The sequence below is a fragment of the Pogona vitticeps genome, chromosome 4 (assembly GCF_051106095.1).
Source record: "Pogona vitticeps strain Pit_001003342236 chromosome 4, PviZW2.1, whole genome shotgun sequence".
NCBI lineage: Eukaryota > Metazoa > Chordata > Lepidosauria > Squamata > Agamidae > Pogona > Pogona vitticeps.
This window is the reverse complement of record NC_135786.1, coordinates 46,735,042-46,760,717: the sequence shown is the minus strand read 5'-3', so window position 1 is coordinate 46,760,717 and position 25,676 is coordinate 46,735,042. Positions and strand designations below refer to the sequence as shown.

At 38.7% G+C, this 25,676-nt stretch overlaps 1 protein-coding gene across 13 annotated transcripts in view; it reads left to right on the top strand.

The window, feature by feature from the left end:
- The window catches only part of PFKFB2 (6-phosphofructo-2-kinase/fructose-2,6-biphosphatase 2), a 42,397-nt gene extending 19,381 nt beyond the window's left edge, over positions 1 to 23,016 (top strand). For 4 of the 13 annotated variants that reach the window (XM_072997234.2, XM_078391841.1, XM_078391844.1 and 1 more), the window contains 7 exons: positions 977 to 1,123; positions 1,636 to 1,740; positions 2,222 to 2,351; positions 5,020 to 5,082; positions 6,428 to 6,498; positions 11,011 to 11,202; positions 12,924 to 23,016. In XM_072997234.2, coding sequence (XP_072853335.2) covers positions 977 to 1,123; positions 1,636 to 1,740; positions 2,222 to 2,351; positions 5,020 to 5,082; positions 6,428 to 6,498; positions 11,011 to 11,202; positions 12,924 to 13,049 — 834 coding nt within the window. In that variant the 3' untranslated portion in view covers positions 13,050 to 23,016. Of the gene's footprint in view, positions 1 to 976; positions 1,124 to 1,635; positions 1,741 to 2,221; positions 2,352 to 5,019; positions 5,083 to 6,159; positions 6,499 to 11,010; positions 11,203 to 12,923 lie in introns of those variants that run through there. The other 9 variants (XM_078391842.1, XM_020777906.3, XM_020777903.3 and 6 more) reach the window with 8 other exon arrangements.
- The last annotated feature ends 2,660 nt before the right edge of the window (positions 23,017 to 25,676 follow it).

Below are 25,676 nucleotides of genomic sequence, written 5' to 3'. Positions count from 1 at the left end.
AGAGTATACATCCTTCTCATTCTCCTCTTCCTGTCTCAGTAACCTCTGTCATCTGGGCTTCCACATTTGCTACGGCTTTTTCTTGCCAGTTCAGGTTGCCAATTATGCAAATATCTCTTGGAGCAAGTCCTTTGTTTCCGAAACAACTCCATCAGCTTGCTGTGTTGGACTTTGTCAAAGGCTTTCTTGTAGTTAATAAAGCAACTGTCTGTATTGAACACACAGTCATGTATATATCTATGTTCATGCCACAGCATCTCTCCCCAGGTATATGTATGCAGAATTGTTCCTAGTTCCAAATTCTCCCCTGAATCCAAACGATGTGCTTTCTACCCTCTTTTTCACACTTATAAATGTTATCATGTATCATTTCCAAGAAACTGAAGCAGATGGCTGCCCTCCCACAAATGTTATTTCTAGATTATGTTAGTATCCATTTAGGGTTGCTCTGTTTGATCTTGCTGCAGTGACAACCCTTAAACCTTTTAATCCTGCAGAGGTTGGCATTAGTGGAACATATAGGAAGTTCCACTGCAGGCTCCTGCGCTCCTAGGTCTACTCCAGAGAGTTTTGGGACTCTTTGGCATAGGAGGGGAGAAGGCAGAGGGGACTACGGTGGGATGGGGGAATCACCAAAAACCACTCCTTCCCTATTCTGCTGGTGAAAAGCTTTGCTGGATCAAAAAGACAAGTGTCAACTGAGAGACAACAGCTGGATACATAGCCTGCAACAAATGAAATACTGTACTGAATTCCAGCACAATTTTGTTGTTGTTTTGAATTGTGTGGGAGTAGAAGCTTTTCCAGGGCTCCATGTCATCTGCATTTGTATAGCCCCATTGAATATACTACTGTAGCAAATGAGTAGCATCAAGCTTTGATGGTTTTATCTTGTTTCTAACAAAGTAGGAATATTGTTCCCATTACAGTTGCAAAAACTGTGCAAGCCTCTTGATTATATTGTGTTGTCTCCTAGTTTGCTCAAGCACTGAAAAAATACATCAAAGATCAAGAGATTGTGGATCTGAAGGTTTGGACCAGCCAACTGAAGAGAACAATCCAGACAGCAGAAGCCCTGGGGGTGCCATATGAGCAGTGGAAGATCTTGAATGAAATAGATGCTGTAAGTAGAACAGCTATTCAGGGTACCTCCATAGTCCCACCCAAAAGAAGTTGTGCCATCCTTTTATACGATCTGAAAACAACAATGGGTGACAGCTTCGTTAGACTACTAAAATCTCACACACAGTCCTGCAGGACTCTTCAGCAGACTGGTCAATACAGAGCATGAGGCAGTGCAGACTTTTCCATTGCTTCTATACTCCCCTCCCAGCTCTGTTTCTGAGATTTTAGTAGTGTAATAAAGGTGTCACCCACCCTTGTTTTCAGATTGTGTACAAGGACCACACAGATCTCTTCCCTTTTGATACACTGTGTTATGTGATCAAAGCTAGTGGATCCTGCTGATCTAAAGTTTCCACAATCTCTCCAAATTAGTCTAGCTCATTTCTGTAGATTGTAGACAGAAATGTTGAGAAACTTCATGATTTCCAGAATGTACTTTTTTTCCTGTGAATCTTCTTAAATAAATTCCTGTGTTATTGTTGCTTTGTTGTTGTTGCTTGTTTTTTCCAGGGAGTATGTGAAGAAATGACATATGAAGAGATTCAAAGGAAATATCCAGAGGAGTTTGCACTTCGGGACCAAGACAAGTACCTTTATCGCTACCCTGGAGGAGAAGTGAGGAAGTTTTATAGTTGATCAATACCCTGTTTGCCCAAAAATAAGATCTAACCTGAAAATAAGCCCTAGTACGATTTTTTAGGAGGCTCATAATACTGTATAAGCCCTACCTTAAAAATAAGCCCCAGTTGTGAAACCCTGTCTTCCACCATGTGCAGCAACCAAAAGAAGATGACATGGCTGTATTTGAATAAATGTAGATGGTTGTACATGAAAAACATAAACCACCCTCTGAAAATAAGCCCTAATGCATTTTTGGAGCAATAATTAATATAAGACCCTGTCTTATTTTTGGGGAGACACGGTAAAATATTAATACTTTAGTTTTATAGATTTGAAAATACCCTTTGCAGCACCTGCTAAATACCATAAATATTTTCAGACTATATGCATAATAGATAAATAGTAGATACTAATGCAATCATGTAAAATCACATCAATGTTACTAGTTTGTGATAAACTGCTTCTCATTTTCTAGTCTTATCAAGATTTGGTCCAACGCTTGGAACCTGTGATTATGGAGTTGGAACGTCAGGGCAACGTCCTAGTCATTTCCCACCAGGCAGTTATGAGATGTTTACTGGCCTATTTCCTCGATAAGGGTGCAGGTGAGGAATAAGACTGTGATTTGTACATGTTTACTAATACAAATGGAGTCTTTGTCTGGAACAACTTGAGACAAACTAGATGTGAAGTTAAATGCATGCAAATATGTCAGTTAAAAAACACTAATGCAGATAATAGGGATGATTGTTTCTGATTTGTCCTGGAATGCCATGCATGGGATAGGATGTTTGACCTTCCCTTTCCTGCCATGATCCAACAAAATGTACCCTCTCACTTCTATCACAGATATAAGGGAAGTTACTGACTATTTTTGGAGAGAGGATTAGCAGACGTAGCTGCTAATTATGCATTTAATGTCACACATTTTGGTATATATTTTCCTTTTGTGGTTCTGCTAATTAAAGTTGCAACTCCTGCAGCAACACACATGCAGTATATGCAAGGAAAGTTTTTTCTGGGCTTGGAGAGTGCAATGATTGTGTGCAGAGAGAGTGGTATGAGGGTGTACTTCACGTGTATGAATAAATATGTCAATAAGAAAAATTGCCAAAAAGGACACCTTAACACAAAATATAAATCCCAACATTACAAGCACTCCTTTGTTCTTGATTTCTATTCACAATGGCTACATTTTTTTAAAAAATGCTTAATATTATAGGATTTATGTGTACGTAATATCAGAGAATCAGTATACAGGGCTCTTATCTATGAATTTGCTACTCAGATACCTAATATGTTCCTTTACATTGTTGTCTAAACATTTGTGATTCCTGATCTGATTTCTGCCCTTCACTTTATCCAATAGAAGGATTTTACTTCAGTGTTTTGTTGGGTTGTAACCCTTGGGTAGCATTGCCACCATTTGTTCAAATCAGAAGTTGTACTTTTCTCTCTTTCATCTCCCCCTTTGCTGAGTCATTGCTAGCCACCTGCTTGAATATGTCCTACCTGATACTTCCCTGTTTTCCCCAAAATAAGACCTAACCTGAAAATAAGCCCTAGTATGATTTTTCAGGATGCTCGTAATATAAGTCCTACCCCCCAAATAAGCCCCAGTTAAGTGAAACCCTGCCCTCCACCATTGTGCACCAACCAGAAGATGACATGACTTTATTTGAATAAATCTAGATTGTTGTACATGAAAAAAAAAAAAAAACATCTCCTGAAAATAAGCCCTAATGTGTTTTTCAGCAAAAATTTAATATAAGACCCTATCTTATTTTTGGGAAAACTCAGTTATACTTAGGAAATAATGAGATGATTAATGAAGAAACAAAAATGTGTTTTTATTTTGAAACAGAATAAGTGCTAGGATTAAAATAACAACTACAAAATTAGGTCACAGGCATATTATGCAGCTTTTGTATCTAAGTTAATGCTTATTTTTTTGCAATGTGTATCTTCTTTATCTCATATCGGCTGAAATTCTGTTGTGTAGCTCTGCCTGTACCATGGGAATGAACTCATGAAAAGTGGTAGATTGCAGCTAATTAAAAGCTTTCACAATTTCAAGGTGCATAACACTCACACACAACGCAAGAAAGTCATGTGCACTCTGAAATTGCCTTTAATCAGCAGCAATCTGACAATAACATCATTATCATTATGCAGAGGCTGCTCAACAGGATTTCAACTATTCCTACCTAAATTAAACTTTCTCTATAAACTCTTGACAATCCTAACAAATCTAGACTCTCTTACTGAACATTCTCACTCTCAAGTAACTATCTAATGTTTGTTTGTTTGTTTGTTTATTGTTTATTTATTTATTATTTATTATTTATTATTTATTTAATACCCCGCCTATCTGGTCGATATGACCACTCTAGGCGGTTTCCAAGCATGTAAGAATACAACAAACATATACATATAACAAATAAAAATATCAACAATATACAGTAAACAATAAGCAATAAATAACAGACAATAAATAATAAGCGATTCTTCAAGACGGCAATATGACAAAGATAGTAAAAGAAAGAAAGATTGTGTTAATGTTGATTAAGTGTTAATGTTCACATTCCTGTATATCTGTCTAAGGTTCCTAATGCTCCTTGACTAAATTAAACACTTGCTCACTCTTTTGCACTTCCCCTCAGCAACATGGATTGAGCAAAGCAGCCAATCATAACCCAGTTCCATTGAAGTGGATTCTTTCCCCCTCTTCAACTGTTATAACTATTCTTAGCCATCATATACTCACACAGCCCTCACCTGTCAATCCACCCATTCATTCCATTATGCAGCCAGTCAACGTACCTATACATATCCCAAATCCACCATCCAGAAACAAAATAAATGGAAGGGAAGTGACATTGTCACAGACTTCATCACAGGTTTTTTTGTTCATTCACATCTATACAATTAAAAAACATTATAATTGTAAAAATTGTACAATGAAAACTCAACCATTGCAAGAATGTTATGTGCTGAATATAGCTGGCCTTCTGTCTCTTAATGATTTACCACATCCTCTGAGGATCAGTCTTCAGACTTTAAGCATTGCTAGGTTATATAATTGTAGTGGAAGAAGTGCACTACTGTTCCATTGCTGTATTTTCTATTGACTCTCAATAAGTTAAACAAAATGAAATAAAAAATTATATTTTTGCTGGGCTGAGGCAAGATAGAAAATGGCACACAGGGTATGTTACATCTTGAACCATACTCAGTATATCTGGTTTTTCATTCCTGTTTGTATTTTTGCAGATGAGCTACCCTATTTGAAGTGCCCCCTTCACACCATCTTTAAACTCACTCCTGTTGCTTATGGTAAATATTTGTTTGCATATTTATGTGGGCTTGTACGAGGTAGTGGGAGCCAAGAAGGGGAAGGATTGATCTTGTGATTAGAAATCTTTGCTAATTTGATATATGGGCTATGAATTAGCATAGCTTCCCTTTACGGAGCTTATGAAAAATATAAAGTCTAGCTTTAACTCAAGGGGCTCCACACTCTGTCTGCTGCAGCAGACCCAGACAGGAAGTGGGTGACACAGCCAGCCACCAAGGGGTCATGGCGGGCTCCTAGTTAGTGTTCTGCACTAGACCAGAGTCAACAGGAAGTGCACTGCCTTGATGTACTGCTGCCGGCGGCTGATTGGTGGGTGGGGCTTTGGTGGGTGGATTTTTCCGGGTGTCTCAGAGGGAAATGGTCTACCTGAGTACTGTTAAAAACAAACAAACCCTGACCAGCCAGCCTTCCCTCCTTATACTACTGTTTCATCAGGGGCTGGCAAATGGTAAATTGTCTGTTTTGTGAGCAAGGTTTATTCAATTAATTGTCACAATATTTTTCCAGCAGTTTTAGGGCATTGGGCAGGATCCAGGGTTGCGAGAGTAAACTGGGCAGGCTGAGCCCCTCCCTTTATTTGTTTGAATCCCCATAAAGTTGCTGGGGTGACAGCAGGACCAGCTGGACAGGGAGCTGCTGGGGCCTTAGCTTCACCCACAAGTGACAGGGAGCAACAGAGTGGCCAGACATGATATGGTTTCCAACTGATTGTCCTTTCCTGGTGTTAGCAAGAGGTAGCTGAAGAATGATCAGTGAGTGAATCAGGTTTACAAAAAGGTCACCTGGTATTTTAGAACCAGTTCTCAATGCTGGGACGGAATTCTGCTACTGCAACCAATTAAAGTTGTTGCCTCCCCATTACACAAAATGTGTGCATGTGGCTGTACACTCCCTTTCTCTCTAGAACACCTAGGAACACAAACTAATTTACAGTGCAGTCCTATGTAAATTGAGAAATAGGTCCCACTAATTTGATTGGTGTTACTCCCAGGTAAGTATGTAAAGAGTTGCTACCTTAGCTTCCCTGAAATTTGGTTTTCTATTATAAATTTCAGAACATAAACCTGTGATGCCTTGCTGAAGGTTTTTATCCTGGTAAAGCAGCCAAGAATATCCAAGAAGCAGCCCCTATCTTTTCCTTGTCTGTCCAGCGTTTGTTCAATAGGCATTTTCTGATTTCAGTTTTGGAGTAGATATTTAATTTTTTTTCTTTAGGTTACATTTTTAAAATTCTCTGTCACTATAGTACTTTTTATTCCTCCCCCCGACAACACGTAAGTAACACGTATGTTACTTTTTTCATATTTTTTCATGTTTGTGAAGGCTGTAAATTAGAAATGATTTCTCTGAACGTTGATGCTGTGGACACACACCGAGACAAACCATCTACCATGGTATGTACTAGTCTGTTCTGTTCTAGTTAATGCTAAAATGACTAGCCATGTTTAAAACAGTAAACTAAACCCAAGCACTTTGGCTTCATTAAGCCAAAGTGCCACATTGTGAGGCACATGATGAGGACACTATGAAGAGTGTGTGGCCCCCTGAAGATTGTTGGGCTAAACTTCCAAGCATTATTAACCAGTATAGGAAATTATCTGGAGGGCAACATATTTGGCATCACTGCTTTAAGGTTTGGTGTTAAGCTTTTGAAAGCAATGAAAATGTCCTAGTTTAATCTTTATGAATCTCACTATTTCTTTGCTGAAGATAAGATTAAACTGTTTTCACAGTACTGAACAGAATCCTGTTATGCCACACAACACAGATAATATTATCAGCCACATCCATTAAGCTACCTATTCTCCCCTCCCCACAGAAGGTTCTGAGGATCCCTAGGGATCCCATTTATCCTGGAGAAGCTTTAGGGAGTTCTGAAATAGGGTATGGAACAAGTCAAAGCCCACAAAATCACCACCATCAGTCTTAGTCGCATGGCACAGCTCTGTCAATAGAATTCCAGCCAATAGGCCCTCTGAAAACTATTTGTGAAAATGTAATTCTCCTGTAGTAACTTGAATTTTGAAGAAGTTGTTGAGAATTTCAAAGCTAATTTACAATGGTCAAGTCCTCGCATTTTAAGAAATAATTTGGATTTGATATACTTCCAAATACTGGTTAACAGTTAATGATAAACTACTTTTTCTTTAAGCCCTTTTTAAAAAACTGCCTATCATGATGGCTTGTCTTGGGAAATTTTAGACTTAAATTTTCTCATTTTCTTCTGCTTGAATGCTGTGTAGAGAATTGAAACATAGATTTTAATGTTATCAGGCAAAAAGAAGGAAACTATGCATCACATGAAGACATTTTTGATACAGATGGTTTGCTTGGCTTTTGCAATGAGCTAAAAACAGGAAGGCTATATCTATAATAAAAGGTCTCCTTTGAAAACTTAACATAGGCAGCTCAATCACATAATCGTGTGTTTTTATTCCAGGCAACTAACTGTGTTATCTTGGTATGTGGACAACATGGTAAACACAGAGAAATGTTACTAAGTTGTAATGCATTTCTTGTGTGCTTCACCATACCCATAGATATACCAATTATCATGCTGCACATGTCTTAGTGTAACTCCCTGGAAATTTTCACACATGAAAATACAGTGGCAAAAGGATTTTGCCAAAGGCTGCTAAGATTCTGGATGAGTACAAATTCATATAAACCACTATGTTCCTGCGCTTACACGGACAAAGTGAAATGTGACCTCTGAGTTCAGATGGTTGACACAAATATCAGTTTTTCATATCAGTTTGTTGTAATTGGTGGCATTTCCATGGCTTCTTCTGTGAAATGCCATAGATAAGATTGCTGGGAGTTTAGTGCAAATCCACAGTCAAACTTATTAACACAGGCTGCTTTAAAAGTACATTCAGAATTGACAATTTTTGAATGTTTGGTCAGTCTTGTTCTCTTGCCTTCAGCTCTGCAGTAGAAACAGTTGTAGTAGGAATTATTTTAAAAATCCACAGTAATCTTTATTTCCAAAATGCAAGTGCTTTGAGTATGCTATATCTTCTACATGCTACTAATATAAGTTTACAGTGTGGCATGAAATATATGCCCTATGAATCTGCTGGATTTTGTTTCCAATGAAATAAATTCCAGGGAATGGTTAACCACAAAGTATATTGTGCGGGTTGGGTTTTTGTTGTTGATGATCTAAAAGTTTCTGTTTCTGTCCATTAATAATATGGATGGGGGAAAAAATTACAGTTCCCAAAATGTTCTTTTGAATTACAAAATATTTTCTCTTCTCCTCTTGTCCTGACTCTCTTCCCAGGGGCAGAAGGCCTTCTGTTAGTCTCCTGCCTTACAAACTCCAGATGGGCTGGATATGATGTTTGTTCTAGAACTCACAGACAGCAAGACAATAAGGAAATACAATAAGGGAAAAAATGATGTATGGTTGGCAAGAAAGAATAAAATTGTGTGTGGTTATAAGGTTTAACTCCAGCAATGGTGAACCTATGACACGTGTGCCACAGCTAGCACGTGGAGACCTTTCTGCCAGCACACGAGCCATAAGTCACCAGATTGCTACTCCTCCCCCCCCCCCCCGCACGCAGCCAAACCTGAGAAGGCAGCTGCAGCCACAGTGCTGGCACTTCGGCAGCAGATCTGCAGCAACCGGATCTGGAGTGGGGTCCTGAGGCACCTCCATGTTGGGATTCCCCTTTCTGCTGCCACCTCCAGTTCCACTGCTGCCACTTCCGCGGCGATAGCAGCACACCGCCCGCTGGTGTTTTTTTTTTCCCCAGTTTGGGCAGGCGAGCCCAAAAAGGTTCACCACCACTGAACCAGGCTATGAGATTTAACTAGACTGGTTCTTGTATATATCTTTGTTCTCCCTGTCAGCTCTATGAAGGCAGTGAAACGTTGTTCAGCATTTTCCCATCCACCTCTATTTTTCATGAAAGAAGTTTAAATGGTTAAAAAAAGCCCAGGAATCAAGATTTCAAATCAGTACAAGAATATATGTTTGATATTTTTGTTTTAGGCATTAATTGATTGGCTGGCTGGCTGGCTGGCTGGCCTGACTGATTTATAAATTTTAACTTACCAACTTCTCAGAAGCAGTCTAATTATAACCACACACTGTTTTCTTCTTAATTGCTAATCAGCGTTATCTTCAGATAGATAGATAGATAGATAGATAGATAGATAGATAGATAGATAGATAGATAGATAGATAGATAGATAGATAGATAGATAGATAGATAGATAGATAGATAGATCTTTATATTAATTATATGTTACATTTTTCCCCATAAAGGGTTAATATGGCTCGTAGTCTCAATGCAATGAAAACTAACTGCTGCATTAGCACTTTGTGATAGTTTTTACACATCATAAAGCTGTTCTTATATGAGAGCTATTAAAGTAGCCTGTTAGTACACTGTGCAAATCGGGTTGCCCCAATTTCACAAGCCAAATAGCTATCAAAACAAGTAGGCTGGTTTTTCTATAGCATTCTGTAGGCATTTATCCTTGGTCCTTTTCTTCCCTAATAAGAAACACTTATCAATTTTATTGAGGATGTTTAAAACTAGCTATACTGCATGGAACTGTTACTCTATTTGTCCATTTAAGTTATAGTGAAGGGGGATAGTGTTGAATTCTGACATTTATCTCTGATTATTCAAAAACTTGTAATTGAATGTCCCATGTCTGCCATTGTTTAAATGCAGTAGAAAGAATATTTTCCAGAAAGTCGAGATCAAGTTTTTAAGATACTGTTGCCATTGGTATTTGCTACTGAAAGTCATGCAGATCCCCACCTGAAGCCTGAAGACATATGATTCAATTGTATCCAGTGGCAGCTTGTGCAACGTGAGGGACATGATTTTCACCAATTCCAATAAAGTGGACCCTCGACTTACAGACTTTTCGAGTTACAGACTTCTCTGGCTGCAAAATTTAGATTCGACTTGCAGCCAGAGAATCGACTTACAGACCAGAAAAAAACCAAAATGGAATAAAAATAGAATAAAAACCACTGGTTATTGGATTAATCGGTTTTCAGTGCATTGTAGGTCAATGGAGATTCGACTTACAGACTTTTCGACTTGCAGCCACCATTCCAATACCGATTAATTCCTTAAGTAGAGGGTCCACTGTAGCTACCGCAGCCCTTCAATATATCCCATGTTCTTCCAGGGATTTCCTAAATGTCTTAGAAGCTTGAGGGCATTGGAGGACTGTCATGTGAAGGGGGATTTGGCTAAAAGGCTGTTACTGTGCCATGCTCAATGATAACTGCTTTCTGTTAGCAAAGAGTCACTACTGCATACACGCACTGGTCACATTTTGGACTCTAGTGGGCCAGTGAGTCTGTATGGTGGAGGAGGAGACATCTACACAGCATTATCATTGTGGGTTCCGAAGGGGATTGGACAAATTCATGGTGGATATAGCCATTTATGGTTGCTAGTCATAATGGATATTCCCTCTAATATGAAAAGCAAGGGGCCTCTGGATCTTATTCACTGGTGAGACCACACATCACAGACTACTGTTGAGCGTTTTGTCCTACTGATTTTCGTTGGCAAGTTGGTTGACTGTGGAAGGAACAGAATGGTGAACTAGACAGACCTTGGTCTAATTCAGTAGGGTTCTTCTTAGGGAGATGCATGTTAGAGGGTATGCCCCCACACCTTCACCATAGGAAAGGGCATGGTGAGCTAGTTATATACACATCAGATGCATACTCTGATGCTTGAGTGGCATGTATAAGACATAAGAAACCCTTTAGCTTCATTGAACATTAGTGCATTGTGTCAAGTTATGAAGGTCATGATATGCACATGCCTGCCATCAGAAATATTCTGTGGTGTTAATTTTGACTTAAGATACTGTGGCTCAATGCTTCCTTCCTTACGGTATCCTCCATTTTCAATCAGAACAACCTTCCCAAGAGCCAAACCCCTGTAAGGCTGAGAAGGAACAGCTTCACGCCACTAGCCAGTCCGGACACAGTAAAGCGTCCTCGCAATTACAGTGTCGGGAGCAAACCTCTCAATCCAGCAGGGTCGCTGCTGTTGCTGGAAGGCCGAAATGAGAAGGATCAACAGAAGCTGCAAGACAGTTTTCAGGTGGTAATTCCTCTATCCTAATCTTTTATCCTAAAGCAAAACACGGCAACAAAAAGGCACAGTATTATACCTCCAGCCTCTGCTGTTCTTCACATTTGCCCTCTTAATGAACTCCATATGTGACCTTTTGGATCTTTGAATCTAAGGGCTGATGTGGCCACCTTCCAAAGAGTGATATAATTTGAATGCTTCCTCTCTGATTATTCCAGTCTAAAGAGGTTTTTAATAGCTATCTAGTTGGACACCTAAAAGTAGTAATGAATTCTCGTAGCTGGACCAAAACATTCCTTTTTCTTTTACACCTCTAAAAATATCATTTTGACCCTGAAAAAAAGCTCCCAAATTGAGGTGTGGGGCTTTGTGAACAGAATGTTGAACTAGATAGACCACTGGTATGGTCCAGCATGGTTTTTAACACAATAGAACTGTGATATCCTTGGGCCTTTAGTGGCCAGTTCTGGTAAATACACCCTGGAATTACATATACAGTATTTTTCGCACCATAAGATGCACTTCCCCCCCACAAAACAGGGGGGTGGAACGTCTGTGCGTCTTATAGAGCGAAGAAAAAAAGATTATATTTTCCTGTTTTCTTTTCCTAAAAAATTGGTGCGTCTTATGGAAAGGTGCGTCTTATGGAGCGAAAAATATGGTAAATATGTATTTTGGGGAAGGGGTTATTTAGTATTTTCAAATATTAAAGTGCTTACAGCACCCTCTGGGTGGCTTACAAGTTAATAATGCAGGCTTAGCATTGTCCCTCCCCCAGGAAGCTGGATAGTCATTTTATCAGCCTCAGAAGAATTGAAGGCTGAGTGAATCTTGAGCCAGTGACCTGGGATTGAACCCTGGGTCATGAAGAGAATTTTATCTGCAGTAGAGCACTTTAACCACTGCCCCATGAAGCTCTTCCAGGCAGCAGATAAGTGAATCTGCAGATACTGAACCCACAGATGGGAGGTCCTACTGTATTCATAATATTTTGGATATCATTTACTGTAGTTAGAGCAGAGCCATTTTGCTAAATCTGTCCTTTAGCTTGATTAAAGAGGACTTGCACCAACATTTCCAATATTTGATTACACTGCAAAAAAAAAGTTTTTCTCCATTGCCAAGGTTGCTGCTTGCTTTTGTATTTGTTTTTACTTTTTCCTTTCGCTGCTTTTTCATAGCTAAGGCATGCATTCTAATGCATAATTATGTCCCTCATTTCCAGCAGGTATTTCAGATACTGGTTGTCTCCTCAAATAGTGGTCTCTGCAGCCAATTGTTCTGATAGACCAGGAGTAATAATCTTCTGGCCCGGTTTTCTGTTGTTATATATGGGACCCACAAAACAGTGGAAGAAGCTTTGGAAAATAAAGCGTGGTGCTGAGAGCTTACCTTACAAAGCTTTTTTGAGGCAACATCGGTTTAAGAAACCAGCAACTGAGAGTGAGCTAACAGGCTTCAACTCTTATTGTTCTAAAACTGGTGTGTATCTCTTGGATGTGGTAATAATGAGATACACAAAGAGCTTGTTTTACTCATGACATTTTCTTTGGCTTGACAAAGACCTGGGTATGTCATTATGCCAGGTTGGGTGTTATTCACTGGCTTCTATTTTGCGTTTATTTTGGCTACAGTAGATTATGTTATCTTTGTGGGGATTTTTTTCCATTCTCTTTTCTCATGCTTCTGGCTTTTTTTTCCTTGCATTTTATGTCTTTACTGAACTGCAGCTTGTGCTTGCTTGTGTTTTATTTTCCTCTGCAGCTTCAAGTGAAAAGAGCTGGCCTGTGAGTATCGCTCAGAACAGCTTGCATGTGTTGTTTTACATTTCTTTTTTGTTCAATAGACACTTGTAAAGAGATGGTTAGATGTCCCTTCAGAAGGAGAATGTGCGTGACGTGCTCCTATAAATTAAGAACCCCTTAAAAATTAGGCAAACTAGATTTTGGTATATAGCTCATTAGCTGCATTTAGCCGCATTATTTGATTCCACAAACAAACAAGAGGAATCAAGTACAGTAGGATCCCAATATCTGTGGGGATCACTTCTAAGCCCCCCACTGCAGAAACTGAAAAATGCAAAAGTATCAAACACTATACATTGCATGGTCTCTGGCTCCCTATAGTGGCCAGTTCTGGTAAGTACACCCTGGAAATAACAGAAATATAAATATTATTGGGGGTGTTATTTAGTATTTTCAGGCAGTGGATAAATGTATCAGCAGATACTGATCTAGCATCTGGGGGGGGGTCCTACTGTACAACAATAAACGATCAAACAAACACCTAGCTTTCCGTAATCCTGTTCAAATTGTATTTTGTCTTGTTAGCACCTTGCGCATTATATTTTCAGGTATGTGTATACCTAAGACCTTTCCAATTTTCACCCAAAAACATAAGCTATGACTAAAACTAATAATCTGTAAATGAATATGTAATATGAGCATAGAAATCTGTCATATCCTGAATCTGACCATTGGTTTATCTACCCACTACTGTCTGTAGTGATCAGCTGCCACTTTCTTAGCCTCAGGTGGAAATATTTCTGTGTTCTGTTATCTATGATCTTTTTAGGGGGAGATGTTGATTACTCCACAGCCAGTATCTTATTGCTAGTCCCAACTACAATATACCCATTGACTCAGTGTGGTTTACATAGGTGTTAACTTCAGCACTTGATTCAGAAGGTCTACTATTAGGTAAGACTGGAATTAGGATAGTGGCCAGAGAATTATAAACGAAATAATTTTATTTAGACAAACATTCTCTATATTCAGAGCAGAAGATTTGCTAATCTCAGATTTCCTATTAGGGCATTCCTATGTAGAATTATACTTCTGTCTACCACAGGAAGCTGGTGGATGTTATTAATGAAAGAATAACACTGAAAGTTCCTATTTACATTCCAGGTCCAAAGGTAATTAAGGGTGAATTAATTTGGAGATGCTCTTCGCACAATGCCATATGCTACAGTCTTGTGAAATGTATTTACCTTAAAACATGTTATATAGTACAATGTTAATATTTCCAGTTTTCCCAGAAGGCAAAATAGAAAGAATTGAGAAATATTGTGCAGCTTTTTTCCTCATACCACAATATGAGAGGAATTGTCAATGGCCTGTTGTTCTCTCTACAGGGAGAAATCAGATTCGGTCATCTGTGAGCCCCTGGTATCTGTCTCCACTACCAAGTGAGATTGTTCCATAAGAGATATGTTTGTGGTAGTCTTGTGATCAGAAGGGCTGCCTCTTGCATTGATTTGCAACTCTGCTGGATTGCACTTCCCTTTCCTGCAAATGTAGTTGGCAAATCCTTTGTTATATTCTAGTATTTTTTTCCATTTAACATGTGAATTGTACAAATATGTATGAAATTGATTTTAAAAAAAATACACCTTTGATTCGTATTCCTGGTGTGTGTGTTTGTGTGTGTGTGTTGTTTTTATGTGGCATATTTGTTTTGTGGTGTGAAATTCTTGCATGGTGATGATAAGAACTCCTTTGTAATACCTGTAGGAATTTACTTAATTTTCACAGAATGTAGCTTTCCTAGAAGCTGCCATCCATATGTAGTCATGTCTTCTTTACAGCTGTGATATGATACCCTTGCAATAGAGAAATATTTTGTTAACTATTTGCCATTTGTTGAGAAATGAACGTAAGGATATGTGATTCAGTGCCTGGGATGTATTGGCCCTGCTCCCGTGCTTTGCCTTAAAAGGAACATTCTTAAAATAATCAGGAAATGATTGGCTGGCTGGCTGGCTGTATTATTTATTTATTTATTTATTTATTTATTTATTTATTTATTTATTTATTTATTTATTTATTTATTTATTTATTTATTTATTTATTTATTTATTTATTTATTTATTTATTTATTTATTTATTTATTTATTTATTTATTTATTTATTTATTTATTTAGCCACCTTTCTCCCCATAGAGGACCCAAGGCAGTTCACAGCAATTAAAGCAGTGCAATGATAACAGGTTAAAACTATGCAAGACTACATTAAAAACAATTAAATATTAATTGGATTAAAAACAAGATTAAACACAATTTTTAAAAACATTTTAAAGAACATGTTTAATAAAATTAAATTTCATACATACAGTATTTCCTAGACCTCCACTTACAGCTCAAAATCCTGTCTGAATAGGAAGGTCTTTGCCTGCCAATGGAAGGACAAGAAGGAGGAGGGGTCAACCTGGCTTCTCCAGGCAGTGCATTCCAAAGCCTGGGAGCAGCCACTGAGAAGGCCCTCTCTCATGTCATCCCCAAGTGAGCTTGGGAAGATGGTGGAAGGGAGAGAAGGGCCTCCCCGGAAGATCTTAAAAACTGGGTAGGCTTATATGGGGTGCTTTATTATTTGCCTAAAAGGTATCTCTTTTAGCCTTGGATAATTTTGTGTGTGTGTTTCCCAGGCACTCCTATTTAATTCTGCTCATAACTGCCATCTTGTTTTGCTGAGTATTTTTTAAAAAGATTTTGATAAATGCTGCATTCGTGGACTTGCACTCATCTGTCCCCTGATGACTTTGTTCCGGTTTACTGGGGAAAAGATAGGGCCCAGTGGTGCCAAAATACTTGTACAATAGAATGTAATGTGAATAGTTTAATGTTTTCTGCTTGTGTTGATGGAACTATCCCAGAGCTTTCTGCACAAGTAAAAATCGCATCCTTGTAAGACAATAACTACAGTGGGCAATCCTACATATGCCCCTGCACTTTTCACTCCATCAGCCCTGAACAGCCTTGGATAGGATGTGGACTAACAATTTGACGTGTAGCCTATCTTCAGTTCTAATGGATCTACCGAGACCCCAATTGGTCTTGAGCAGGCTGTCCTTAGTGTTAGCCTAATTTTAATTTAAATGTGGAAATGGCAGAAAAAGATGAGACAGCTTGATGTGTGCTGTTAACTACTAACGTGGTATTGAATTAGCAGCCCTTTAATAATGTCCAGTAAAAATACTCTATCCCACTCTGTGAACTGATTTTCAATCTTGAGCAGACCTGAAACCATGTCAGTACAGATTTGACTGCTCTAGGAGGGTGGTCTTCAATGTTATTAAGCCTTGGTGCTGAATTTTTTTATCACCAGCTTACAACATAGGACCCACTGGATTTAAAAAAGCATAAGATATTGTATTCGCGAAGGCTTTCACGGCCGGGATTTAATGGTTGTTGCGGGTTTTTTGGGCTCTTTGGTCATGTTCTGAAGATTGTTCTTCCTAAGGTTTCACCAGTCTCTGTGGCCGGCATCTTCAGAGGACAGCAAATTGTGCTCTGGTGTAGTTGGCTTGGGAGTGGACAACCTTCAGAACACGCCCAAAGAGCCCAAAAAACCCACAACAAACATAAGATATTATTGTTCATTCCCCCTTTTTCCTTCTACTTTTCTTCCCACCCTTCTCCATCTCTTAAAAATCCCAAAAATCCCAAACAAACATAGAAAATGACAGTGGTGATGCTTTCAGTACCACCCACTTTTGGATTTGACGCTTCCATTTCAAGATCAATAGTCCTGGAAGTTGCTAAGGAGGCACTGAAAAAATCTGAATATATTTGATTGTGTGCTCTTTTCTTAAGTGGACTTCTAAGCAGTTAATTTCCGTAAATCTCTTTCCTAGCTGTTTCTGAAATCTCTTTCTTCTTCTCTAGTCTGGTCTCTGCCAGCGTTTGGTGATCCTTTTGATAGTTATACAGGAAATGGAGCATGGGTATATTTGCAAAGAATCATGTGCACTAATTTTTTTCCTATTGTTAGTTTGGAATAAGTATTTTTATGAGCTAATCTATGTATTTGGGGTTGACAAATGAATGTGTTGCAAACCAGGGGGCAATGTGCCTTGCTTCCTTTGGCCCTCTGAGCATAAACTTGAAATAGTGAGGTTGCAGTGGTTATATTAAATATTTATATATTTCTACAACAATGTGACTATCATATCAAATGTGGAACAGTGCCCAAGCCTAAGCAAAGACTTTATTGATTGTACATGTACAATGTATATTTGTTCAGCTTAAATTCCAGCCTGTCCTCTAAAGAGCTCAAGGCAACTTGCATGACTCTCTTCCTCCATAGTGTATACTCATAGTATGGTGGGGAAGGTCAAGCTGGGAAGGAGTAACTGGCCCAAGGTCACCCATTGAGTTTTATAGTTCATTGGAGACTTAAATCTGGATACCCCAAAGCTCCTGTCTATTATTCTAATCACTATATTCACTATGCCTCCTGGGAGAAGTGTAGTCATGGGCAAAGTGTAGAGCCCCAAGGGTATCTGACATCCATAGTGTCTTTGGGGATTTGACAGGTCTGTACATCATTTGCTATCTAATAGCTAAACTCATGTTTAGCATAGTAAATTGCACTAAAGTAGGTCCATTGACTCACTGGGGATTGGTGAGTCAACTTCATTAATTCAGGTGGGCCTATTCTAACTGCAGCTTACTTTAATTTATTATGTTAAGCAACAGGAGCTTGGCCAATCATAATGCCAAGGGGAAAAAACCATGAAGTGACTTGAAAGTTCAATATGATTTTAAAACCTGCTCAGATTTTGGGCTTTGGGACAGCAGGGATTAAGCTGGAATTTGTGATTTGCCTGACTTGGAGAAATGCTAAAACCATGGTATAGCCTCCTGTGTACAAGCCTACTCCTGCCCTTTCCTTCTTTTAAGAGGAGGACATTAGATGCCTTTTTTGTTTGCTCTGAACTTTTAACAATGGTTTATCCAACTAAGCTAGGATTGTTACATAGGTTCAAAATTGACATGTTCAAATATTTACTAACTCATTTGCCCCAGTTCATATATAAGGGGAAAGCACAGTGTGTTGAAAACAAAATAAATGTCTCCTTCCTCCTCTTAGTTATGCTAGTGGTAGGGAAAGTGCATGAACCCAAAGCCTGCTTATAACATTACTTGTCTTTTAATGCCAAGCAGTTGTTTCATTTAAAAACTGTTGCTTAAAAACATATGTTTCAAACCTCTTTATACCCAAAGATGGTGAAGCTGTTCACTGTGTAGTGGAGACAATATGGATATTTAGAATAATGCAAGGTCCAGGCTAAAAACATAGCAGCCAAAATCCTGTTATTTAACATAGTCACACTAGAGTAGGCCCACTGAATAAGTTTAGTGAGTCAACTCTTCCATAAGTTCAACTGATGCAAATTGACCTTATAGAAGGGTTGACTCAATAAATTTATTCAGTGGGCCTACTATAACTGAGACTTACTAGGCTAAAGTAAGTTTATTTATTTATTTATTTATTTATTTATTCAATTTATATGCCGCCCAAACTACCCAGAGGTCTCTGGGCGGCTTACAATAATTAAAATTCAATACAGCAAAAGATAAAATAATTAAAATACAATTAAAATACAATTAAAATTGCCATCAGACCCACAGCTAATATTATTTCAATTAAAAGCCTTCTGGAACAGGAAGGTTTTGACCTGGCGCCGAAATGTCATCAGCGTCGGCGCCAGACGAATCTCAGTCGGGAGGGCATTCCATAGTCTGTGGGCAGCTGCCGAAAAGGCCCTTTGTCTACAAGCCGTCCCTCTTACCTCCTTAAGGGACGGCTCTTTCAAAAGGGCCCCCTGGCTAGATCTTAACTGCCGGGTAGGTTCATATGGAAGGAGGCGGTCCTTCAGGTATCCAGGGCCCAAGCCGTTTGAAGTTAATAGTCAGCCCACTTGAATCAATGGACCTTACAGAGACATTTACTCACCAAATCCCCATTGATTTAATTGGCCTTGTCTATACAATTTACTACACTAAGCAACAAGATTTTGGCCAGTATGCATGGAATAGGAATTAGGAAGACTACACTATATAGCTTGATTTTAACAAACCATTTATACATGTGTGTTGGTTGCATCTCACACTGGATTCTAAATCCTCACTTCCTATATTTTAGAATTAGCTTATGCAGAGTAAGAAAACTGTTCTTCAAAAAAGAGAGAGAAAAAGGAAATGCAAATTGTATTTGTATGCATATCTTCTTGGGTCTGTATTTTATTTTGAGAACTCTGTGTGCTCATGAATGTGTATTCCTTCCAAAAAGCATCAGGCTGCCAATTAACTTTCTTTGCAGAAGGAAGTTTAAATCATAAAGCCAGCAGTTGTTTTGTATAGTTAATATTTTTAGATTGATAGCCTGACTATCAGTATTATAGTGACATGTCTTACATGATTGTACTTCAATTGTGCACTTTCCTGTGGACCAGGTAAATAAAATTATTCCATAATTGTAAACTACAAAACTGTATGGCTCTTCTTTCTGATCACTTACTGCTGTTATCCTTCTAAAAAAGAACAGTGGTTGTAAAACTGGAGGTAAACTGACACTTCTTGAACTGCGTGAAGATCCTACAGATTGAAATGACAAAGGTCTGCCATTCCAGACATTATGGGTGGAGCTGTCATACACACATATACCTATAACCATCCGTAAAGTGGAAACAATATTTCTTTCTGGCAGCACCTATTGTGCCCTTGAAGGAGATACTCTCCAGCAAGGTCTCCCAGTCTTGGGTCCCCAGATGGATTACAACTCCCAGTAATCCTAGCCAGCACAGCTACTGGTGAAGGCTTCTTGGAGCTTTAGTCCAGGAACATCTGGGGACCCAAAGTTGGGAACCAACACTCCAGAGGGTCTTAATCTTTAAAGAGCTTCCACAGCCAAGAGCTGATTTGTATCAGGGTCTCCTGAATCCCAGTGTGACGTTCTATCCACCGCACCACAGTGGCTTACAAGAATAGCCACAGAATCCCAATGAAACAAAATGGCAGTTCCATGTTCAGTTTCATTCTTTAGGCCAGCATTTCTCAAGTCAGATGATGGGTAGTTGCAGATGGTTTTTACCCCAATCTGGTGATGGGAAAGTAACAAGATCATGCTTTAGAGTTTTTCAATGGCATTTGAGGAATGAAAAAAAAATGCAAGTAATAACATGTCTAAAATAGCTGAGGTTCAAATTACATTAGAAAGGAAATGAAGAAGCATGGGAGGAAATGTGTACAGGAGGTATGAGGAAGGGATGTTGGTAAGTCTTTGGGTTTGAGTCCGAGTCCTTGGTACTGGACTCTGACTCAAAGTCTGACTCTTTGGTACCAACAAGTCTGACTCTTTGGTACCAAGTCCCGAATTCAAATCCCTATTAAAAAAAAGAGGAGAGGTGGATGGGTTTTGATTTACAAGTTGAGTCTGAGTCATGGGGGGGGGGGAAGACAAGTCAAAGTCAAGTCACTGGTGCAACCTAAGTCTGTCTGGACAGCGAGTCCCATGACTCAAGTCCCCATCCCTACTATGAGAAGAGTAGTGCAGGCAAGGAAGGATAAGGAGCTGGTAATGTAAACAAAAGGAAGTTTATAGGGTGGAAATGGTCAGAGGGGGCAATTATTTTAGAAGAACAGTGCTTGTGTATGTAGCTTGAGAAGTACTCCTTTATATCAGATGATGTAATGTAAGTCAGTGTTGTGTGTTGTCAATACTATGGCCTAACAGTTCGTGGAAAATGAGCAGCAATTTAATTGTCTAAAGTTTGAAGCTTCCATTTTAACTACTATTATTTTATTTTGTTCCTCCTACAGCTGGCCTAGCAGTGTAGATGCCACAGAAAACCATCACAGAGGTATCAGAAAATAGACCACCTTGGACTGGAACCTCTTCCTTTTGATCAAACTCTAGTATGTTTGATGAGGCTGCTGATGCCTCAGAAGGCTTTAAACCATTGTGGACTTCCTAGATTTCCATACAAATGGCATGTTCTCTAATATCTGCAGACATGGTAGTAGTGAAAAATTGCATGGTAATACGTGCTACAGTAACAAAAACTGCATTTAGAGTAAGCTTGCTTTAAAATCCCAAGTTTTAGGGCTGCACTTAGACAACTTCAAGAAACAATACTTTCTCAAAAGCTGGGACACGTTTATGTGGCAAACTGAAAAAAGTGGTTTAAATGTTTTGCCATCCAGCTAAGTAACCTTGGGATATGTGCTTCTCAGAGGTAAAAGCAGTTCTCTGCCAGCTTGATAAACTAGTGGTTGCCTAAATTCTTTGAGGATAAGCCTTAAACATGCTTCAGGCAAGATTAGATATATATATGCTCAAAGATACATGGAGTTTCTTCCACACAAAAACTTTCTGAGGGGTTTTTGGTTGCTGTGTCTTGATTTTACTAGGGATTTAGGAGCATAGCTCCTGACAGAAGAGACAGTGAGGATTGCTGTAATGTGCCTGCTGCCTAAATGCTTCACTGCTAATTCAAAGAGAATCCCATCTTGAATTTTTTCTTTTCTTTTCTTTATTTTATTTAATTTAAATTATTGATATGTCACCTTTCTCCCCATAGGAGACTGAATAACATTCTTTTGAACAAGTACAGTACTGTTGCTGTTTCAATGCCATTTATATTGCGCATTAATTAACAATATGGAAACCAGCCAGTAATACTTCTTAAGTCTTTAAACTGGTGTTAAGAACCATTTGCAGTATGGTACAAATGTTCCAGCAGAATCATATCACCTTTTTGGGGTCCAGTGGGAGTTCTAAGGTGCTTTTGTAGCTTTTTTGCAGGACATTTTGTCTTTTATGATCAGTGTCATCCCAGCACACAGTTTTCAGATATTCTTACTCCTGATTATACTTCTTGATCTTTCAGCTTTCAATGGATATTCAAAGGAAATGGCAGCAGTAAGGAGAAAGGCACAGTGGTGGCAAATTCTGCAAATCTGTGGCAGTTCTCCAAAAGATTTAGAGCCTTTCTTTTTATAATTCTAAATCTTACGGAAAGCTTCCACAAATAAAAGTTTGCTGATGCAAATTGTCATTCTCTTAATAACAGGTGTGATCCAAAAAGTAGTTTCTGCAAGCTTGATGGGACTGGCAGGAAGTAGACGGAGTTACAGAGTAAGTTCATGTTGTAACTCTTCCTGCATCCAAGACAAACCGAAACAAAGCAGCTTATTATCATCCAAATCCAGGGGGAGGCTAAAAGCCCCCTTTGGAAACAGGGGTGCCCTGAGACCACCCCCCTTCCATGAAAAGGCCCTTTGGCCTTTAAATTTCTGATCTCTAAAGTTCTCCTTCTTTCTGGTATATGAACAGAAGCTTCCTGTAGCCAGTTCTGTCTATGGCTGCACAGAAAGTGATTCCCGCAGATAAGGTTCAGCATTTCAGTTCAAGTGTTATTACATAATTACTTGTACAGAATGAAGTTATTGAGGGTAGATCACACACCGCAGAAAAATCTAACAGAATAGGTCAATACACCACAGTCAGCATTGCGATGCCAAAAGTACAATCGCGCACAAATGTTTTAAGAAAAAGAACATTCCAATAAAATTGAAACAGCACATGTTGCATCTACGCACAACTTTTATCTTTGCATAGTTTTCTTAGTTAATATTTATTTGCTGGCATCAAGAGACAAATAATATATTTTATATTCTAAGACACATGAATGTGTGAACTGTTCATCTACGAACAGTTGTGTCCTTAATTGACACTAAACTACTTCTGTAGTACATGTGCATCTTGCAAACACCAAGCATATATGTATAATCTTATATAGTTATATCATGTATCATGAAAAACTTGTCATGGCCAAGATACTTTCTTGTCAGGGAAATCTGGATGATTTGTTTTGTATGTTTAAATTTAGTTTTACTGTGAATGGTGTGTTGAAAATTCAGAATGCAAAGTATGTATTTTTTTATAAGCTTAACTAATGCTGTAAGTAGAATTCTAATCTGATTACAGGTTTTTGCTCAGTGCCTGAATAAAAATAAATTTGGATTATGTCTTAAAATTGCTCAGTAGCAAGTTATATTAACCAGATCCTTCCAATGGGATGCATTCATTAGATCTTGGGTCTTCTTTACCTCTTTGTTGTTGTTGTTGTTATTGTTGTTTAGTCATTTAGTCATGTCCGACTCTTCATGACCCCATGGACCAGAGCATGCCAGGCCCTCCTGTCTCCCACTCCCTCCCGGAGTTGGCTCAAATTCATGTTGGTTGCTTCCATGACACTGTCCAACCATTTCATCCTCTATCGTCCCCTTTTCCTCTTGCCTTCACACTTTCCCAACTTCAGGGTCTTTTCCAGGGAGTCTTACTACCTCTTTATTGTAGGAATAGGCATCATCCTTGATCTCATCCAAAGGCATTATTATCATCCACTAGTGGGTTTTAATTTCTACCATTTTGCCCCTCCAAGCAGTTCTAGAGTGTTTCCAGGCAGAAGGCTCCTCATGCTAATAGTCAGAGGGCACTGTGTAACTACTCCACCTTTTTCTCCTTAATAGATTTCACATGGTGAGAAAAAAGACAAATGACACAGTAAGAAAATATGCAAAAGTTGTGAAGGGAGAAAATGCCTGTATGATCCAGTGAAAGAGGTAGGGGCAGAGTTAATTAGCTAGTTATCTGCCATTAAGTCAGAACTGACTTATAGTGACTCTAACAGGGATTTTCAAAGTGAGTTATTTAAGGAGTGGTTTTTCTAGTTCTACTCCCCCAGTGAGTTTCCATGGCGAGTGAGGATTTGAACTCTAGTCTCCAGTCCTAGTCCATCACTCTATCCCAGGGGTCAGGGAACTTTTTTTACCTTTTAGGCCCCCCCAAAAAAATTATATACGCTGACATAACCCTCTTGATTTTAAAGGAAGGAAATCATACATTATTTGAATTCAAAATCTTATTGAATCTATTCAAAATTACTTTGAAAGCTTCAACTTACTGTACTTGAAAACTTCAGATTTTGGAGAAATGATGTTGCTTCATCTTGGATACGAGAGCATCAACATTGGGGCATTTTGATGTCAGAGCAATATGGATACAGTCTTCAGAGTGCAATTGATTTCTCTCCTTTGTTTTTATGTTCGTAAGAGTGGAAAATCCTTGTTCACAAAGGCAGGTTGTTGCAAAAGGCAGCAACTTTTTGACTGCCTCCTCATGTGCAATTTTGAATGCCTTTGCAACTGTTGACCTCCAAAAAGATCTGCTTTGTTTTCAAATGCAATGCATGCTTCGTTATTGCATCGAAGCTCAAGAAGTGACTCTGCCAACCCTTGAAGCTCTTCTGGTACAACAGCAATTTCACATGTAAAGGGGTCTACAATCCAACTGACAGCTTGTGAATCAAGATCTGGAAAGTAATCAAAGAAATGCTCTTTGAGTTTGGTAAGATGTCTTATAACTGTATCCTTGATGTCTTCAAAAGTAATATTTCACAATCTTCCAAGAACAAAGCTAACTTTGAAAGGGTAGCTATCTTTTTCTGTTCAGCTATCTCTCTCCAATATAAAAGCTTTGATTCAAATGCAGAAATCTTTTATCTGGCTGAAATTTTATTTATGTTTTTCCTTGCAATTCTTTCTTCAATACATTAACATACTCAAACATAACAGCTAAATATGCGAGATGTGCAACCCACAAAGAGTTTGTAAACTTCTCTGCAATAACATGCAGATCAACCATAAAACTTTCAAGTTCAGCTTTAGTTTCTTGGCTTCATTCTGACCACACATAATCTCTGCTATTTTCAAAGCTGCTGGTTTAACCAAATCCTCATCAATAGTATAAGGTTTTTTGTTCCGGGCAATCAACTAGGACACTTCAAAACTAGCCTTGGATGCTGAACATTGATTGAATGTACCTGTCAGGTGGCTGTCCAATCTTTGTCTTTTGAAAGACGTTTCCAAATTTACAAAATATTCCCATGGTTTTGAAGCCAGATGTGGGTGCAAATTATCTAAGTGCTTCTTCAACTGACTCTTTTTGAAAGATTCTGCAGTCAGAACTTCCAAACAAACAACAGGCTGTGGTTTCATTATTATTTTGTCGTCAGTTTGGGTAAACCCATAATCCAGGAATTCCTCCTCCTATATTATTTTTCTAATTTATGTCATCTGAAGGGTGAAAAAGACAGTGATTGGAAAAGTTGTAACCCTGGCTATAAATGACTGCCAGGCTATGTAACGAACTAGCAGAATATATCATCAGTATCAATGGCTGCCATACTGTGTAGCGAACTGCCAGGATATATCGTCAGTATCAAGTGGGCCTCAGAAAGCATGGCTAACAACAAGGCCAGAGGAGGTGATGGCATTCCAGTTGAACTAGTTAAAATCTTAAAAAATGACACTGTTAAGGTACTACACTCAATATGCCAGGAAGTTTGGAAAACTCAGCAGTGGCCAGAGGATTGGAAAAGATCAGTCTACATCCCAATCCCAAAAAAGGGCAATGCCAAAGAATGCTCCAGCTACCATACAATTGCACTCATTTCACACGCTAGCAAGGTTATGATCAAAATCCTACAAGATAGGCTTCAGCAGTATGTGGACCAAGAACTCCCTGAAGTACAAGCTGGATTTCGAAGGGGCAGAGGAACTAGAGACCAAATTGCTAACATGTGCTGGATTATAGAGAAAGCCAGAGAGTTCCAGAAAAACATCTACTTCTGCT